General features: G+C 46.5%; 1 protein-coding gene across 1 annotated transcript in view; it reads right to left on the bottom strand.

Moving 5' to 3' along the window:
• Gxylt2 (glucoside xylosyltransferase 2) overlaps positions 1-20,462 on the bottom strand; it is an 86,204-nt gene that overhangs the window by 50,232 nt on the left and 15,510 nt on the right. The window contains exon 2 of the mRNA XM_021639500.2: positions 10,339-10,528. Within this exon, the coding sequence (XP_021495175.1) occupies positions 10,339-10,528 (190 nt within the window). The remainder of the gene's footprint in view (positions 1-10,338; positions 10,529-20,462) is intronic.

The raw sequence follows: 20,462 nt of genomic DNA, 5'->3' as shown, positions 1-20,462 counted from the left end.
ATGATCTGAAAAGCTCAATACCCAGCCTCCCACACCCAGGCAGAAGAATTTGACAGTTTAAGGTAGTCGAAGAAATCATGGTGATTGGAGGTGGCTCAGTGGTTAAGAGTGCCTACTGCTCTTGCAGAGGACCCGAGTTGAGTTCTCCACACCCACATCAGGTGGTTTACACCTCAGGTGGTTCACAAACACATGTAGCTCTGGAGGGAATCGAAGGTGTCTGGCCTCTGCAGGCAGAGTCACGTGTACATACCCACGCGTACATACACATAGATCCACACGCATATGCATAATTAGAAATAAGAGAGATCTCTAAAAATTCAAGACAGAATCACGCTTCGTGATAGATAAGATCACATGAGATCTTAACTTGTATCCCTAAATACGGACTACAGCCGCACACCCCTCACGTGAACATTGTCAGGGCCACTTCTACACTTGAGTAACAGGGGCCGATGTAGTTGTCATACACAACACCTGCAAAGCAATGGGTGCTATAGGAAAACTTATATAAACTTTATAGAAAAGCCAACCCCAGCTTTAGACTCAACGACCTACATACTGCTGGTCGAAGAAGAGCATGGTGTACAAGTTATTTTCTGCTATTTATATGAAAAATACAGTTCTAGTTATTGTGATAAAGCACTGTGCCCCAAAGCATCTTGGGCAGGAAAGAGTCTATGTCAGTCTAAAGCTCACAGTCCATCATGACGGGAAGTCAGGGCAGGGACTCTGATTGGGAACCTAGAGGCAGGAGCTGGTGCAGAAGCTCTGAAGGAACCTCGGTCCTGGCTTGCTCCTCATGGCCTGCTCAGCCTGCTTTCATGCACCGTTCAGGACCACCTGCTCGGGAGTTGCCTTCTCCTCCAGTATCAATCCTTAATCATGAAAATTCCCCACCGATCTGCCTACAGTCCAGTCTGATGGAGGCAATTCCTCAACTGACAGTTCCTCTCCCGAGATGATTCTAGCCTGTGTCAAGTTGACAAAATAACCAGACATGGAATAAAAAAAAATGCCAAAATTGTTCTCTTTAGCACTACTGTGGTGCTTGGGTCTTTTAAATTTGTGATTCACAATTGGTTATTTGTTTAAAATGTACACACATTTTTTTTTAAACAAGGTTTTAGAAATACCAAGAGCTCTCGAAACTTCCTGAATGACAGCTGAACGACGTACCTAACATTTGACTAATGCTGAGCACTGACTGAACTGAGCCTATACCAGCATTAACACCATATGCAAGGGCAGTGGCTCAGGAGCACCGACCCCTACGTAAGCACTTAGAGTGGAGGTACTCAACCTTCCTCCTGCTGAGACCCTTTAATACAGCTCCTCATGTTGTGATGACCCCAACCATAAAATTACTTCCGTTGCTGCTTCATAACTGTAATTACTTAGCGTTATGGATCGTAATGTAAATGTTTGCTCTGCAGGACGTCGGATAAGTGACCCCTGTGAAAGTGCTGTTCGACTCCCAAAGCGGTCATGACCCACTGACCCAGTACCACAGTACCAACCACTCAGCGAGCACAGGCACACATGCTGGGCACACACCGAGCCCTCACTCAGCCCTCCAAGAATGTGGGGGATGGTCTCCCTGACTTTGGACTTCAGTTTCTAATCGCTCTTTCCCACGCATGTCTTCAGTGAGAGCAGCCTCGGCCCATTTACATTGATTACAGTGCACATTTAAAAATATTCCTGCCATGTTCTACGTTTTCTGTTTCTTTGCCATCTCCAGTCTTGGTTTGTTTTACATGAAGGTTTTCTTTCTTTTCTACTTCTGTATTCTGTATATTACATTTCTTTTTTATTTTTTTTTTTGTACTTCTCTTCAGAATCTTAGCATCCATATAAAGTCAGATGCTAATTGTCATCATAGACTTATAGAATGTTTAACTATGTTTCAGATGATATACTTTAGTCTGATTTTACTTCACAACTTGGGTGTTACTTTAAAGGAAAATCATCCTTCTTCTACTTTACCTATATCTTCTCTTCTTCCCTCATGATCCCAGCCTCCTTCTGGGGATCTTTTTATTCCATCTTAAAAGACATCCTATAAAATCTCCTTTAATGGAGGTCTTTTGCCGGTTAATTCTTTCATTCTCGGTATGTAGTTTAACCAGGGGTATGGGATTTTGATCCAGCAACATGGCTACTCTGGCTGGAATATAGACACACCCTTAGCACACAGCTTTAATCTCAAACAAGTTTGAGAAGTTTGAAGAAGGAAGCACTTCTGTTTGAAAGGGACATCTAATTGAGAGGCAGACAAAGTGACAAATCAGAGAAAGATTTGACAGAATTGGATATTCCCAACTCTCATGAGGATAGAGAGGAATGAGAAGCTACTTGGGAAAGCAGTGCAGAGTCCAGGGAGAGGAGGGCAGTTTTACCAGAAGAGTTGTACAGAGACAGGTTGAAGAGAGAACAAGCTAGACACAAGTGAAGACAGAATGAGCTAGAGAATGAGAAGGAGTCAGAAGAGTAGATCAGATTGCCAAGCAGAGCAATTCAGTCAGAAGCTGAGAGAAGCCAGATTCAGTCAGTCAGTTTGGAGAGGCATTTGAACCAGAACAGCTGAGGTGACCCACCCAGGCATAGTTCAGAAAGAACTAGAAAGGGTGAGTTTATTCAGCAGTAAGTATCAGAAGCTGAAAACATTCTAGGCCTAGATTAGATTGTATAGAGGCTCAAAGCTTCCAGGACTAGCAGACAGAGGCAGCAAGCTTTGGAGATGACAAGGCTATGTCTATGTTAGCAGACAGAAACAGCAAGCCTTGGAGATGACAATTACATTAGGTAAATAAAAGATACTTTGACAACCAGGTAAGAATATCCAGGTTGATACATTCTCTGCATTTGAAGGTATTATCTTGTTATGCATTAGCTAGTATTTATGTCGAGAAATTACCGGTTTTAACTATTGCTTCTAATAAAACAACTAATTGGGAGGCTGTGGTGACTTGAATGAGAATGTCCTGTGTAGGCTCAGAGTTCGAATGCTTGTACCCAGTTAGTGACACCGTTAGGTAGTTTTAGGAGGTGTATCCTTGCTGGAGGAGGTATGTCACTAGGTACAGGCTTTGAGGTTTTAAGGCCACACACCATTCCATTTTTGCTTGTGGTTTAAGATGTGAGTCCTCAGCATCCTGCTCTAGCCTGTGCTGCCATGCTTTCTCGCCACAGTGGACTCTTAACCCTCTGGCACTGTAAGCCCAAGCAAACCCTTCCTTCTAATAAGTTGTCTTGGCCCTGGTATTTTATCACAGCAATGGAAAAGTAGTGAAAGCAGGGGTTATGAGGCAACACCAGCTCCAATATACCAGCTTCTTACCCAAACAACTGAGACACACTTAGATCAAAAAGCTACATCCTAAGCCAATTGGAAACCAGCAACTAACCTTTGGGGGACTGTTCAGTACTTAAGCTCACCCAGTCAGAAAGGCCAACAAAGCCCTTCCTAGGGACTTCCCCCTGGAATCATGCAAATATGGCTACTGATCTATGCTAAACTTTTTCTTTGGCTTGCTTCAGCTTCTTCCTTATAAGGCCTTCCTTCCTCCTGGCAGTCCTTCACCAGGGCCCCATACTGGCAACACAGCTGTTTGCTCATGAATTTGTAAAGGTGTGAGTAGGGCTTAAACTCTTGCATGTACCTTTGGGAGGTGGTCCTTCCTTTCCACCAGGGTTTCAGGGTGGAACGTTCTTTTGTTCTTTTCCGTTTGGCTCATTTTCCCTCACTCAAAGTGCAGCCCTTTTTGTTCCAGACTCGTGTGTGTGTGTGTGTGTGTGTGTGTGTGTGTGTGTGTGCATGTGTGAGTGTGTGTGCGCGCGTGTGTCTGAGAGTGCTGGAGGAGAATTGGACACATGCATCCCAGAGCACACGAGAAGAGGTCAGAAGGCAACTTTTTTGAGTCTGTGAGTCAGCTCCTGACTTCCACCTTGCTGTGGTCTCTCCTGTTGCCGCTGTCCCCAAATTCCAGGCTGGCTGGCTTGTGAACTTCTGGGTGATTCTGTCTTTGCTTCCATCTCACAGTAGGAGTTGTGGGCTAACAAATATGGCTTACCTGGGGCTTTTTACTTGTGCTCCTTTGATCAAACTAGAGTCATCAACACTTACTCAGCAAGTGCTTTTTACAAGCTGAGCTCATCTCCCCAGCCCCAGGCTATGCTTTTTTTTTTTAAAAGGAACTCTAGGGTCTTTTGTTCTTTTCTCTGAAAGAGAGGCTACATTTAACCCAACTTTTTTTTTAAAGAAGAGAAGCTGTCTAAATATAGAAGACCTCACCCATCATGCAGCTGCCCGAGGCATAGCAATGTTGGTTGACTTTTCTTTCCTTTTTTTTTTTTTTTAAATTTCATACTTAGGTAAAATATGTGGTTCTAAATATCCCAGGAAGTTATCACTGAAAACGCTGAATACACCTACAATATACACCCAGCTCAGTACTGGGTGACAGCAGAGGACGGAGGTGACACTGCCCACCTTCCCCCAACCCAGCCTCAGCCAGCTGCCGTAACAAAATGCACTGCGGATAGGGCACATTCCAGAGGATCTTTGCAAAGTGAAAGAATAAACTGATTATCAGACTGGCCCCATATACTCTGCATACGTACTCTGAGGAAGAATTATTTTCCCATGATCTGGATGACAAAAACTGAAGTGGAGGGATCTTCTACAACCTATAAATAGTCTCAGGTATTAAATCTAAACTGATAAGATAATTCTTGCATGGAAAAGAGGTGATACCACGTGCTCTGCCAAGCATTTAATCTTAGTCAGCTTTACCGTGCTGCAATAAAATACCTGAGATAATTGATTTAAAAAGAGGAAAGGTTCCAAGCAGGATGGTGCACACTTTTAATTCCAGCACTTGAAAGGCGGAGGCAGGCAGACCTCTGTAAGCTCCAGGCCAGCCAGGACTATGTAGTCAGACTCTGCCTCAACCAAACCAAACTAAACTAACACCAAAACAAGAACAACAAAAAGTTTTGCCCATAGTTCCAAGCCCTGGTTGGTTGGTCCAGTTGCTGTGGGGCTTGTGAGAAGGAAGCAGATCATGAGAAATATGTGCAGAAGAGGTACAAGAGATGGTTCAGTGGTTAGAGTACTAGCTGTTTCCAGCCAGAGGATACAGGTTCAAGTCTCAGCACTCACATGGTGGTTCACAATCATTTATAACTCCAGCTCTAAAAGATCTTCTGGTCTCTGTGGGCACTGTATCCATGTGGAACACTTTCCCGAGTGTTCACACCCTCAAATACACTCCTCCCATACTGTCCTGCAGTTGGTCTGTGGACCAGTATCATCAGGTAGAGTGGAGGGGGACCAACCATCCCTGACAGTAGACTATAAAAGGCGCTTAACTGTCTCCCTTGGGTTGCCTACTCTGGGTGAGGCCCACTGCTGTTATCTGTGTAGTCCTTGGAGAGTTTCACATGATGATGAGGCATGAAGCCTTCTTGCTCAGGCTCATGTGTGACCTTGGAGGCAGGTTCTCTGGCCGCAGCCTCAGGAGAAGCCCCATTAAACCTTCAGATTAGCATGGTCATCCCACCCCCAATTTCAGGAGGGGCCCAGAATCAGAATGTCTCAGCTCACAGATTCCTGACCTTAAGAAATTATTTGAGCAGGCTAGAGATGTGGCTCTAAGACTAAGAACACTTGCTTTTCTTGAGGAGGACCCATGCTTGGTTCTAGCACCCAAGGATGAACCATGACCATATGTAACTCCAATTTGGGAGGATTCAACACCCTCTTCTGTACTCCATAGGTACCAGACATGCATGTGGTAAATGTACATACATGCAAGCAAAAAAAAAAAAAAAAACCTTATACACATAAATGGAAGGACCCTGCTGTTTGAGGTTGCATCCTTCCATTCTGGATAGCCATTCTGAGCTTGGCATTAAGGTGCAGGACGGCCTTTTCCCAGCAGGGCCTCTTGCTCTCTGCTTGACCTTATCTGGAGAGTGTCTAGACATAGATGTCTCTAGCCACATTTGATATACGGCCTTTGACACAGCTCCCTGCTAGCCCTCCCCTCCCCGCGCCCATATGATAATTAGTTACTATATTTCTATTCATGTGATAGCAGCCTGCTGTTTAATGAAAATCAAGAATCCCTGAAGTGCCTAGTCTTAACCAGTTATGTACATCTATCCTTGGAGCTCCACACTTACTCCCCAAGGGTTACGTAACCTTTTTCTGTAGAATCAATGTTGAACTAGCTCCCCGAAGTGGTTCCCAGAGTGTCTGATCTCCTACATACTCGCTGGCCTTTCCAGCCTTGCACCTCGCCTAGTGCCCCTCCTGACTTCGTGGGCTGGTGGGAGACAGCCCCCCCCCCCACTTCCCAGGCAGGAGGAGAACCACATGTTCTGGTGCACAGGCCTGTAATCTCAACCATGAGGGAGGCTGAGGCAGGAGGATCATGAGCCCAAGCCCTGCCTAGGCTACCGAGTGACTTTAAGGCTAACCTAGGCAACCTAGTGAGACTCTATGACTCCAAACAAAATGTGGGAAGAGGGTTGGGGCTGTAACTGTGGCTGAGCATTTGTCTAGCATACGCAAGGTCCTGGGTTCACTCCTCTGTGCTACATATACACACTCACCCAGAGGCAGGTGAGGGGGAGAGAGGGAGGGAGAAATTTGATTTGAAGGGGCTGGCAGGATGCCGTAGCAGGTAAGGGTGTTTGCCACCAAGCTTTACGGCTGAAGTTCAGTCTCTGGGACTCGCATGATAGAAGGAGAGAGCTGCCTCCTGAAAGTTGTCCTCTGACCTCCACACATGTTTGGAAGCTTGCATGGGCATAGATAGATAGATAGATAGATAGATAGATAGATAGATAGATAGATAGACAGACAGACAGACAGACAGATTAGATAAAAGAAAATGTTTCTTTTTCAATTATTTGAGTTAAACATTTATGGTCTTAAGCTATTACTTTCTGGAGGCATTTGTCACAAGGTAGCAAATACTACAACTTCTGTGCATACACACTTACATGTAGCTACCCATTTATATGAGGGAGTGTGACAAGTGTAACGGCATGTAACATCTTAGGCTAGGCCGCAGGGAGAAGACAGCTTTTGTTTGACCCATTGGGGTGGACAGTACCAAGAAGTTTCCACTGTGCCCAAGGAGTTCAAAGTTGTCTGTGTGGAGAGGCCATGAGGAGAAGCCAGCAGAGAGATGAGTGAGGCTTCAGCCAACAAACTGCCCTGATCACCAGGCCTGTGGATGAAGTTGCCTCCAGATGGTTCATGTCTGGTCTCTAAGGCTTCTGGCTCAGCCCCCAGAATGGTGAAACAGCATCCCTGTTCCTTGTGTGCCTTGTCTGAATTCTTGATCCATGGGTTCTGGGTGATTGTATGATGAGCCACAGTGACTGTCAAGTTGTGAACTGGGAGCCGGCTCCTCTTGGAAGTAATGGTTGATGCTAAGGATGCTCTGCTGTTTGTTTCTCTGAAGCATTTGCTCCTTCTCTTGAATTGCTTCAAGTCTTTCTGAGACCAGTGAAGGAAGCTATAGTAGGAGTTGCTGTGGTTCAGATCTGGACTATCTCCATGTCTGAAATGCCATGATTAAAATTCTGGCCCTCCATGGTGCTGCTGGGAGGTGGGTGGACCCTCAGAAGAATAAGGTCTGTGGTCGTCAGTGCAGGTACAGTTGACCATACAGATATGGTCAAACACATCTCCCTTTTCCCATGCAATCTCTAGCCAAATGTACAACTCCATGCTCAGCCTCCAGCATGCAGGCAATGCCGGATGGACTCTGGGTGACATGACTAATGTTCATCCGTGGCCAGTTTTTCTCCATTCTTCTGTAGGAACAGTTCTGAGGCTACCGCAGTTGGATGGCCCATGGATGCCTTGGGACAGCTGAAGAGATCCATGCCAGTGCCACACAGAAGGAGCCAAAGGCGTGGTCCTGATGCTGCTCCAGTCTATCTCTTCCCTCAACTAGCATCCTGGGAACTGTGACTGGCCAACAATGTGCTAGGTGCATGTGATGAATGAACAGTGCCCTTCAGCTCCTGATCTAGAGCCAAGGCCACATGGACCAGTTAGTCCCGGTGGGAGAGAAGCAGCAGGCATGCAAGGTACTGAGCTCTGCAGCAGTCATCACTACAACTGATCTGACCTATCCGGAACATGGATCTATCACTTTTCTAAAAACAGCCTGCTAACCTAAAGTTAGAGATGGGGAGAAAGGAGACATTCAAAGGCGAAAAGACTATCCAAGATCCTAGAACAAGTAAATAACGAACCAAGTTTTGAATGTGAGTTCCTTGTCTACTGGTTCAGGAGAGTGTATGGGATTGTGGTAAGTGCCATGGAGACTTGAGTCAGTAAGTTTAACCTGGTATTTAGTGTGGGAAAACCAATAGAACTCTCTGCATCTCGGTCTTCACAGTCTGCTACACTTTTAGCTCACACACAACTTCCTGTGTCAGAGGCCGGGTTCTCACTGTGGCAATGTTTAAAGGTGAAGTCTAAAGGAGATACCTTAGGTTACTGGGACATGCCCCAGGAGAAAGCTGGGTAGAAAACTCTTGAGATAATTTCTTACAAGATTGCTGCCATAAAAGGTCAAGTCTCACCATACCCTAGCCTCTCTCTGGATTCCTGTCCGGCAATGTGATGTTCTGCTGTGGTAGGACACCATCTGCCAAAGATCCCTGCAACAGCTACCATGATATTGGGACCAGAACCCTGAGCCTCTAGACCTGTGAGTTAAATGAACATTCTTTAGAATGTTACACAACCTCAGGTATTTTTGTTATAGCAATAAAAACTAAACTAGACAAGAGCTGCTTTCTGCAAAGAGTTGTGAGAAGGAATCACAAATCAGCAGCTGACATAATTACTGTAATTTTTATTTTGTCATTGTCCTTTCCCTTATAGCACCACTTCAGAGAAGCCAGTTGGGAGTGTTCCAATCTTTTCAGTCCCTTGTCCCCCGAGGCATTTCACAAGGCATTGTTCCAATTGACTCCAAAGCCCTAAGGCTAACAGGTTAATAGCTTCTTTTGGTGGCATTTCAAAACTATCTTTCCCTTAGGAAACATTACACATTCTCTAGTTTTCTGTTGTTAGTCTTTTTCTGCTCAATGTATTGTTTTTGGCATTCCTCGTGAGCACAGCTAGCCTGGTGACAGGACACAGCACTGTTGACTCAGTCAGAAGAAACAAAACAAAGCAGGTTCCTTCTCTGCCAGAGTCCAGGACCTTGGTACAAGATAAAACTTCCAAGGCAAACAAAGCTTGGCCTGCTGAGGTCAGGCAGGACCTCCGCCGAGGGAACCAGCCTTTCTGTGGCTCTTCTATGTGGGTTGAAACTCTGAGAGGGGAGAGCCAAGTAAACAGAGACCCAGCTGCACAACAAAATCTCCAAGAGTCACTAACAAGGAGGCGAGGGTATTGGAACACTGGCCTGGAGTAAGGCTGACAAGGCCTCACAGCCGAGAATCCAGGAGAGCACAGCCCTGATCTACATACGTATGTGCGCATATGAATAAACATATGTGTGTCTACATCTAGAAATATAGAAACGCATATGGTCACCTCTGGGTGATAAGGAAAACATGTCAGAACTCCCCCAAATTATTACCCCTCGCATCTCTTACATGAGACGTGAGGGTGGTGGGGACTCTATCTTTTATCCTCAGTATTATTTGGGTTTATTCCATTGAACCTGCTACTTGTTATTGAAAATTCTCTCATAAATACATAAAAATAAGCTATTTGCCCCAAGAGGTGGACAGTTCTAATAACCCAACAGAGACTAAGTACCATCTCCATCTCACATGCTCCCAATAGGTCTAAGGGAAGACACGATCGGTCCAATTAAAACAACAACAAAACCTCTTTTGTGTGTGTATGTGTGTGTTGGTGTGTAGAAATATGGGCACAAGCTTGTCTCATGGACCGATCCCAAGTGGAGTTTGTTGGACAGCCGTGGGAGTTGGTCCTCCCCTTCCATCTTGTTTGAGGCAGGGTGGCACAAGGCAGGCTAGCTGGCCCGTGAGCTTCTTTGTGAAGGTTCTCCTGCCTCCACTTCTTGTCTCTCCTTAGGAGTACTGGGACTAGAGACAGATGCTCTGGGTGGGTTACAGAGACCCAAACATGGGTTCTCATGCTTAGCAAGTGCTTTAGAACCTGAGACGTGTCCCCAGCCCATCTCTGAATCACACACTGGCAAGCGAAGGAACCCTCCGAGCCAGGGATCCAGGGTCCTACAACTGAGCATGCAGCCAGCCCCAGCTGTGAACTGCCTCTGCAGCTTATCCAGTGTGGTTTCCTGGTCTACCCTGCCTCACCTGTTTGTCAAACTCCGGCTTCAGAGCCTCTTCCGTGAAGATGTGAAAGCGCATCTTCCTGTGGCTGAAGAGCACGGCTGACTTCAGCATGACCAGCGTCTCCTCCAGCCGGTTTCCACAGGCCACCACGGCCAGGTGAATCCAGAGCTCGGGTGGTAGGGAGTGCAAACTCCTAGCTTCCCCAGGCCTCCTAGAAAAAAGAAGAAGAAAAAATAAAGCTGAACTCTTTAAAAAAAAAAAAAAAAAACCCACTGAATGGTTGGAACATTTCAAAACATGAACTGGCACAATCTGTTATATTTTATAAAGTGATAAGCATTTTGACAATTCTTCCTGCTTGTAGAAAAATACCATTTATTCTCATATTTATCCTGGCCATAATGAGATGAGTCACCGTTTGGATGGCTATAGGTGTCTGGGACTTTTTCTGCCAGCACTCAGCTGTCTAGTGCCTGCTGGCTGCCTACAGGCCTGTGTTTGGAAATAGCATTTCCAAACCCCGACAGCTGACTGGGGGCTGCGGGGCTCCCGCTTGCACAGGGCCATGGAAATTAGATTCGATGCAACTTGAACAAGAGGAGGGTGGGTTGTGGCTTTCCCATGTGAACCTCGAAACGCGATACTCCCATCATCTGGAGGTTTTTAGGTTGCGGTGGAATGCGTGACTGTTGGCTGGAAGGAGGGCTGTGTAATTGAGGGAGGTGAGGGAATGGGACAACCTACATGTTCCCTCCCTACACACACACTCCCACTGTGTCCTAGCATAGTCTTGAAGAAACAGGTGTTAATCCTAAGTGTCTGGCCAAGGAAGGGTGAGGTGGTGCATTTGCTGCTTCCCTTAGTAAGGAGCAGGCGGGGGAGGGGGGGAGGCGGGCACATGGTCGAACATCAAGGTATCTAATACTGAATGAACAGCTGCTAGGAGAAATGGGATCCAGGAGTGTAGGATCATCACCCAGCTATTTCCTACGAATAAAAGATTGGTCCCAGCCAGGGGGACAAAGCCAAACCTCAAATGCACCACTGAGAAACATTTGCAAGCAAGCTGGAAGAAGCCGGGCTGAAAAAAGGTGCCCTGAGACAAATGAAAGCAATTTACTCGCACAAAAGCTTTGGAGAGCAGGGCAACTTGGATGTCAAAAACCACCTTCCTTCCAAAACCCTTCCAGTTTACTCTGCAGGCTGCCTCGCTCCTCTGGCCAACTTGCAGGCTCGTTCCAGATTGCTTTCACCAGAAGGGAAGTTGAAGCTGTGGGTGGAGCACCCTGGAAGGCGTCCCAGTTTGATTACTTAAGAGCATGCTTGGCAGAAGCGTGGCCTGGTGGCTCAGCCCCGGCTAGACACAGCCAGTTCTTGGATTTCTCTAACTTCGAGAGTTGTTCACCTCTCTTCAGTACCCCTCTTCTCTTCGGATGTGGACACTGGCTTCTCCCCTCTGTTACCATGACATCCCTCTGGGAGGTCTGTCCATCTCCAGCCTTACCTTTATCCCCAAATTATGTGCTGTCCTCATTAGCGTGGCGGTGAGGGGTGGGGTTTCCAAGATGCCGATCTTGTTAGTTTTACCAATTAGAATCATGTGGGGCTTGCCTGCCTTCAAGATCCGGCATAAGCTATCAATTAGGAACATAAACTACATCTCCTGTCATCAACACACCCTGCCTGGGTGGATGGTCACTCAGCATCGAACTCGGTCCCCTGCTGTTGACTTCACGGGTTTGTCTCAGTCCATGTGGTGTCGTTTCTTGGACTTGACACATGAAGACTCATTCAACTCATTCATCTTTTTTTTTATCCTCTCTTTGATCTCTGCTAACCGCCACCCATTCTTCCATCTTTATTAAAGGCCTGTGATGAGTGAGAGAGCATCGGAGAACAGAGGTGAACTCATAGATTCGCCTTTTACAGAGCGCAAGGAGAAGAGAAACAACACTGAAAAGACGACGGGCCCTAGCTGGCGAAGCACTTGCCGTGCACGCACAAGGACTTCAATGTGATCCCCAGAACCCGTGTAAGAAAAGCCAGGCATAGTGTTACCCCCTCATAATCCTAGCACTGCGGAAGCAAGATAGGTGGGCCCTTGGGGCTCAACAGTCAGCCAGCCCTAGCCCATTTGCTGAGTTCCAGGTGAGCAAGAAACCATCACACACAGACACAGACACACACACACACAGCTGGATGGATCCTGAGCAACAAAACCCAAGCTTGTCTTTGGGCCTGCACATATATACACACGCTCCCATATACACATGAGCACACACGCCGGGGGAGGAACCGTCCCTAAGTGTCTCGCAGAAAGAGCCAAAAAGTGAAAAGCGTGTGACAGAACACTCATTGCTGATCGTGGGGGACCCTGTTAGTGACTGTGCAGTGTGACACCTTGCAAGCGAGAACAGGCCTTCTGGACAAGAAATCCAGCAGTGGCTTAGGGCAGTGGGGCCAGAGCTTCTCTGGGGGACTGTGGCGGAAGGGAGGCTAAATCAGGATAAGCCTGGGACTACGTGGACACCGGCCCTCAGGACCCTCATCCCTGCAGTATTCCTATAGGTGTCATGCCCGCTATTAAAACCAATTCCCAATCAGGGAGGAAAGACAATGTGAGCAACACCAAGATCATGGTTTACACATGGTTAAGGCACTGGCCAAAAGGCCCACAATGCCCTGGGGCCTCTGAGATGTTTCTTGCACCACACCCATGACATGAGTTTTGAGTCCCTGGAACCACAAGGCACAAGAATGGGACCAAGTCCTAAACTCCTGCAAGCTGTCCTCTTAGCTCCACACACCCGTTATGATACACACATACACACACACATATGTTCACACGTGTAGTTCTTAAAAACACTACAAGACCCATTGTGAACAGTTGGTTAAAATTTGCCCTGCGTTTGGGAACATGGGTGTGTTACAAAGGGGGCAAACGGGGCTGTGATATAGGGTAGTGTTGAGGCACCTGCTAGCATGCAAGAGATCGCCCACTCCATCCTCAGCACCTGAAGCATGAAACCGCCCCCCATCCCTAAACAGACGGGGTCCACCACACTCAGCTTCACACACGGACCTTCTGCATGGATGGTCAGTTTGAGCCCGAGTAGACTGGGGCATACAAATCTAAATGAATATTATTTTTACACTAGGAAAGATGACAAAATAAATAAAAGTATGTCCACGATGGGCTCACCATAGATGGGGGAAGGGAACAGACGGAGACTGGCCCAAACTTTAAAGAGCTATTTGACAAGTCAGCAGGTGTGAGGATGGCATAGACCCCGTTCTCCCACACAGACTCCTACATGAAAAGCCTGCAGAAACTTTGCGTGTTTGCACAATCCCATGCAAGAGCATGCAGAACAGTTCTGTTTAAGAAATAAACTGATGACCATGCAAAGGGATATCACCAGCATATTAGCCATGGTGAGAGCACGGAATACCATACAGCTGTGAAAAAGAATAAGCTGGACCGGCATGCTCCAGCACAAGGTCTAAGGGGAAATGAAGATGGTAAGGATTGCAATAGGATAAATACATCCAGATATCATTTAAGAAAGTGTTGTCATAGCATAATGCCACTGATTCCTGTGACTTTACACAAATCTTGTGGGTGAAAGCACCAGTTACTTAGTGTCCATTTTCATCCAAGATTCTTGCCAACGTTCCTGGTCCTATTGACACATTTCAGTATACAAAAATACCTCAATGTTAGAAGCCATGGGAAAAGCCTTTATCATGTGAGTGCTGGTCATCATGACCAGTGTGGGGCCACTTTTGTTTGCTTGCTTGCTTTTGCTTTAAAATGAGACATCCTGCCTTGAATAAAATAAAGAGTGTTGTATCTTATTTGCAGATGCACAGAGAGCAAAAGTAGTTTACCAACAAGAATGGAGATAATCCAATACGGGACGGTAGTTATTTCTGGAGGCTGACTAGAAGTTCTATTTCTTTTCTTTCACAGAAGAATTAATTTTTTCGTTATGTGAATGTGTGTGTGTCTAAGTGTGAGTGTGTGTCTGAGTGTCTGAGTGCTAGTGTGTGTGAGTTTGTGTGTGACTGTATGAATGTGTGAGAGTGTGTGTGAATCTGTGTGAGTCTGTGCGTGCCTGTATGTGTTTGTTTGTGAGTATGTGTGTGTGAACACATGCCAACAAAGGCCAGAGACAGTGCCAATCCTCTGGAGCTGGAGTTGCACGCAGCGGCAAGCCCCTGGATATGGGTGTTGCAGACTGAGCCCTGGTCCCCTGCAAGAGAAGCACACAAGCGTTCTCAAACTCGGGGCCATTTCATTGCTTGTATTTGTGTGTGTGTGTCCCAAACCGCTGGACAAATACTTTTTCCACCGAGAAGACTATGTAGACCAGGGATGTACTTTTCGGCAGAGGCCCTGCCTAGCATGCTTGAAGCTCCGGCTCTTACCCCTGGCACCAAATCCAAAAGAAGGGAAGGAAAACTCCCACTTCCCCAGGCACAGCAAGCCACCCCTTCCCTTCCCTGCAGGCTCCAGGATTTGGGCTTCACGGAAAACAAGCCCCAGGCATGCATAATTCATGGTGTCTGGTAACAGGTAATGAAAAACCTCTTCTGGTGCCAGGTCCAGCACCAGTGCTGGGGATTTAAGGAGACCTCCACTGGCCCCACTGCTCCCTCTCACGTTACATTACAAACCTCAGGCTCTGGGTCGGACGCCCTGGTGTGCTGTCACATGAATAATGAAGTTGGGGTGGGGGGAGGTGCCTCGATGGTGTGCCTTTCACCGGCTCCCACCCACAGCACCCTCAGGCACCTCTCAAATGTCCCCCAAGTCTGCAAGGACCTGAGGAGTTCTCTCCGGGAAGCTGGAACTCTTTAACCCCTCAGGCAGGGCTCTGGGCTCAGCTAGACAGAGGGTGGTAGCTATGCTCAGGCTTGTGTTTTGGAAAAAGCAACTGGAGTGGACATTTGCTGTTCAGGATTTAAGGGATGTGTGTCTGAGGAGGTTTGCACAAGTGCATGTGTACAAAGGTGCATCGTTTGCAATGTGTGAGCTGTGTCTGGGGAGGCCAGGGGACATCTTCAGTGCTGTTTCTGGGGTGCTGTCTACCCTTCTAACTTTGAGACAGGAGTTATCATTAGCCTGGCACTCACCTGATGGGCTGGGCTGACTGGCTAAGAGCTTAAGGATCTTCCCGTCTCTGCCACCCCAGAGCTGAAATTACAAGTGTACTGTGTACCATGCCTGTCCTGGGGTTTGAACTCAGGTCCTCCTGTCCGTAAGGCAAGCGTGTTACCATTTTGTCGTTTGTTTGTTTTTCTGAAGCAAGGTCTCTTCTTGCCCAGGCTGGACCAGAGCTCATCATGTAGCTAAGACTGATCTGGAACTTCTGCTCCTCTGATGCCCAAATTGCTGGGACTGCAGACATGGCCTCCACACTCTGTCTTGACCCATTCTTTGACATACCACTGAGTCACCTCTTCCTTGGCTACCCTGTCACACAACCCTGACCCACACCCCCATCGTGCCTCCAGCTGTGACCAGAAAAAACAGCCAATACTACAGATGGTGGGAGACTCCCTCCCTGGCAAGCACACTCATCTATTGTTATCAGGTACACACATACACACACACACACACACACACACAGATTCTGATGCCACAGTCTTGGGGAAACCCTGGAGGCTGCTTACTAACACACAGGTACCACACACAACCATCCCATCCACAGTTCAGCCCTCAAGCCAGGCCAGGATGCTCTCAATGACCTTTTACCTTTGCCCCTATGCTGGGAACACCTGCCCTCCCTCAGCCTCAGCTCTTGCTTAGCATTTCCTTTTCTCGTCTTGGTGAAATCGAAGCTGTCTTGGGAGGACTCCATCTCCTCACGGTGCCTGTCCCACAGAGGAAACAGGATGGCCCTGGCTCCTCATGACCATCCCCAGACACAGGCACGTGCCTTCATCTAGAGGGGAGCTCTCCTGTATTTCCCCTCTCCTCTTGGTATCATTCATCATCTCCTGCCAGCTCACTCCTCACCACTGGACCTTACTTCCAGCACCACAGCATTTCTGTCAGACCAGGTTGCCAACATGACTGCTGGGGACTCAGCCCTGACACTGTAGCCTCCAGCTTCCTGATCTTCCAGCTCTGTGCCCTTCATCATCCTCCTCTTCTCGCTGAGACACTCAACACAGATTCTGTTCTCCAGCCTGAAGGAAAGTCTTTCCTAGCACCTTGCCTGGCTGCCTCCTTCATGGGAGAAGAGCCAGACAAAATGCTGGCACTCTGATTTTATGGTATAAGTCTGTGTTTCTTCTCCCAAGTTTACCTCAGCCAATGGCTACATATTTCATTATTTCAATGCGATTTACACCGTATATTTCAACATTATCATAGGAGACAGTATAAACAAACATTTGTCCTTGGGAAAAAGATGAAAATAAAACACTTACAAACATACATGTATCACATGCAACCATCCTATCCTCAGCCCTCAGCCAGGCTAAGATGCTCTCGATGAGTTGAAAACCATAAAACACTATATATATTTTAAACATGACATAGTAAAATGCTAGGACTGGCAAGAGGGCTCAAGCCAGATGATGTGAGTTTGATCCCTGGGACCCACGTGGTGGAAGAAAGAATAGACTCCTTCAAGTTGTCCCATGACATTCACACATGCACCACGACAGCCATGCATTCTTTTTCCAAATAAGTAATTAAAATATTAAAAATCATGTAAAATAGTAAAGTTGGCAGATGAAAACTTTTCCCCTCATACCATATTTTTTTCAAGTTTTCATGTTTTAATCAGGTCTTTATTCAATCGAATACATACTTTTTTTTTCCCTTTCTGCAGCTGGTTGATGGCATACATATGTGCCCATGCGTGCAAGCGTGTGTGCATGTGTTTTTGTGTGTTTATATACAGATATTTAAGACAGGGTCTCACTCTGTAGCCCTGTCTGGCCTGGAACTTATGTAGACCAGGCTAGCCTCACACTCACAAAGATCCATTTGCCTCTGCCTCCTTCGAGCTTTTGATTAGAGCAATTGCCAGCACACCTGGCATGCTCTAATTTAATTTTAGTTGCTATTTATTATTTGATTCTTTCATTTTTCTTGTTCCTTTTAAAGCCCAAATAACCACTGTTTTTATTGGCCATCTACTATTCTCTCCAAGGAAACACTATTACCTATAATAATTTCTTTCATTGGTTCTTTCCAATTATTCCGTTATTTGAAAAGCTTGCACCAAGCAGCTATAGCCAGTGGATTTTTCTCCTTCTGCACTATTTCTTTAGACTGAATTCTTAGAAATGAAACTGCTGGTTAATATCTATCATCTTATTAAGAATGGCTCAGTCTGTTGGTTGCGCACGCCTTTAATCCCAGCACTCAGAGGCAGAGACTCGTGGATCTCTGTGAGTTTGAAGCCAGCCTTGTCTACAGAGCAAGCTCCAGGGCAGCCAGGGCTGTTACACAGAAAAACCCTGTCTCGAAAAACCAGGTCTCAGTTTTGCCAGTTTCTCAAATCTATCTAAGGCCTTCGTGGGGGAAATGGGCCTTGAGAAAGTAAGTAAAACAAAAACCAGACAGGACTGAGCCACCTTGAGCCACTTGTGAAATGAAATCAGAGTCAGTGGCTTGCATAACTGCTTCCTGTTCCCTGGGGGTGATGGATGGTGTTTGCAGTCGACAGGCTCCGTGAGGCAGGCTCTCCGTTCCCAGCCCCTTTCTAGCAACGTCAACGTCTCAGTCCGGTGCTGATACACCTTGAACGCAGTTCTAATTTTGCTTAACCCTCCTTCAGTAGACAGAACCTCAGCAAGGAAGTGGAGGCGGCTAAAACCAAACAACGGCATTTTGTTCTCTGTCAATCATCATATACCTATATGTTTATTACCATTCCTAGTACAGACTAGAATAAAAGAAGTCAAAGAAAAGAAAGAGCAGAAGAAAACAAAAAGGGAAAGGAAAAGAAACACCTGGGAGGCCGAGACAAGAGGAGCATGGCTTTGAGGCCAGCCTTGGCAGGACAGTGAGTTCAGGCTACACAGAGAAACCCTGTCTCTAGATACAGTTCAGGGGGTACATTGCTAACCTGGCATGTGCAAAGTGTCGTATTTGATCCCCGGCACCACAAAAATAAATAAAGGGACTTAGAGAAGTGAAGCCCTCCAGCACAGCTGGAGGCTTTATAGGCTCTGACAGCCACCCTGGAAAACTGGCAGTTCCTGAAAATACTAAATATAGAGTGCACCGCCCGACTCAGCAGTTTCACTCCAGGCTATGTACAAGTACTGAAAATGTATGTCTGTACAAAATCTGTACACAAATGTCCACACCAGCATCAATCACAATCACCAAGCCCACCCATTTGAAGTATCCTTCAAATGACGAATGCTTCTGTAAAACGTGGCAAGCTACACAATGAAATAGTATTTGGGAACAAAAAGAAATGAATGACTGATAGGCATAGTGAGTCTTCCGATAAATTAGCAGATATAGTTTCTCCTCTAATGGAACAGGGGGGGGTGGTTGCACAATTTTACAAATAAACTAAAAATCACGGCATTGTATGTGTGTCTACAAGTACTGGGATTAAACTGCGACCACCACTGTGGTTAAGTAAATAAACATGGATTTTGTAGAAAAAACTTTAAAACAGGCCGTGGTAGTGCAGCAACAGCATATGTGGCTCGAGGGAGCCTGGAAGCTGCTGCCCTGATGGTCCAGGCTCCCACTTCCCCACACTCACATGAAAAATGATCTTCAGAACCGGAGAGGCAGCTCAGGCGGAGCCAAGGCTCCCACACCTCCCCTGCCAGCTGTCTGAGCCAAGCGGCTCCTTAATCGCTTCAAAGTCTCAAGTGTGTGACTTAATTAAACTTCCATTTCTGGAGGGTATAAATAATGGAAAACGGCATTTATGTGTAGTGCTGTTTACTCTGTAGCCTATTACTACGAAACACACTGAATTATTAAAGCGGGTAATTGGTTCTGCTTGGCCCTTCTTTCCGGTGCCTCCTGTCACCTCTCTTATCAGAGTTCCCCTTAACTGACAAGCAGAATTAACTCAGGCAAGCCTGATGCCGTGATAGAGCCAGGGAAAGCTGCAAGCAAGATTACACTTCTTTAACACAGCTCCGGACGGCCAGCAAGGAGCCTTGCTCGGGGAAGGAAATGCAGAAATGCCCTGTAGAATTATCAATCTAAGAAGCTGATTATGCTCACCACAGGCAAGAGGGCATTAGAAGTGCTTCTCTACAGCGATGCTTGGCAGGATGAACCCATTTGGCCACCTGAATATGGAAGAAGGCTGTGAAGGAGCAGAGCGGTGGGGGAGGAAGCGGAAACTCTAAGCACAGTCCCTGAAAAGGCAATCTACTGAGGTGGGATTCTATCCAAATCACACGTGGGCAGCAGCAGTCGAGAAGCTGCAAATTGTGTTTGTGCGTCTGCATGTGTGCACATGTGTGCATATGTGGAAAGGCCAGAAAGGCCAGAGGACCACCTCAGGCTGTCATTCTTACTCAGGAGCCCATTCTTTTTTTTTTTTTTTTTTTTTTTTTTTTGAGACAGGGTCTTTCACTGGAATGTGGAGCTTGCCATTCACCTAAGCCAGCCAGCAAATGAGCCTCAGGAATCCACCTGTCCCTCTCCCCGGTGCTGGGATTTCAAACATGTGTTTTTCACACGGCTGCTAAGGATGGACCTCAGGTCTTCTTCTATATGTAGTGAGGATTTCCTGACAGTTATGTCCCCACTCCTAATCCACACAGCTCAGAAACAGGAATGAAGACAAAACACTTCCCCCGCAGATGCCGTGATCAGACCTTTCACTTGGAAGGCAGGCACGACACCGAAAACTTTGCTAACACTTAAATCACTTTTAATGACCCATGGTTTGGAGTCAAATCAAGTTTCATTAATCTTTCAAAACAGCCAAGCTGATGGCTTGCTTGGAGTCACAGTACCATATGAAGGATGTCAAAGGCATGCCAAAAACCTGCCATGGGGGGCTTCATAAACCTAGTTGATAAATGCATTAATTACGAATAGTACAGTTTAGACTTGGTTCCTGGTATCTGAGACATGGCTGGATTCCTAAACAAAGTCTAGGGATAACGCAGTGTAGGTGGCTCATGTCTGA

The sequence above is a fragment of the Meriones unguiculatus genome, chromosome 5 (genome assembly GCF_030254825.1).
Source record: "Meriones unguiculatus strain TT.TT164.6M chromosome 5, Bangor_MerUng_6.1, whole genome shotgun sequence".
Lineage (NCBI taxonomy): Eukaryota > Metazoa > Chordata > Mammalia > Rodentia > Muridae > Meriones > Meriones unguiculatus.
Note: the sequence above shows the minus strand (reverse complement) of the source record. Positions and strands in the feature narration are given on the sequence as shown.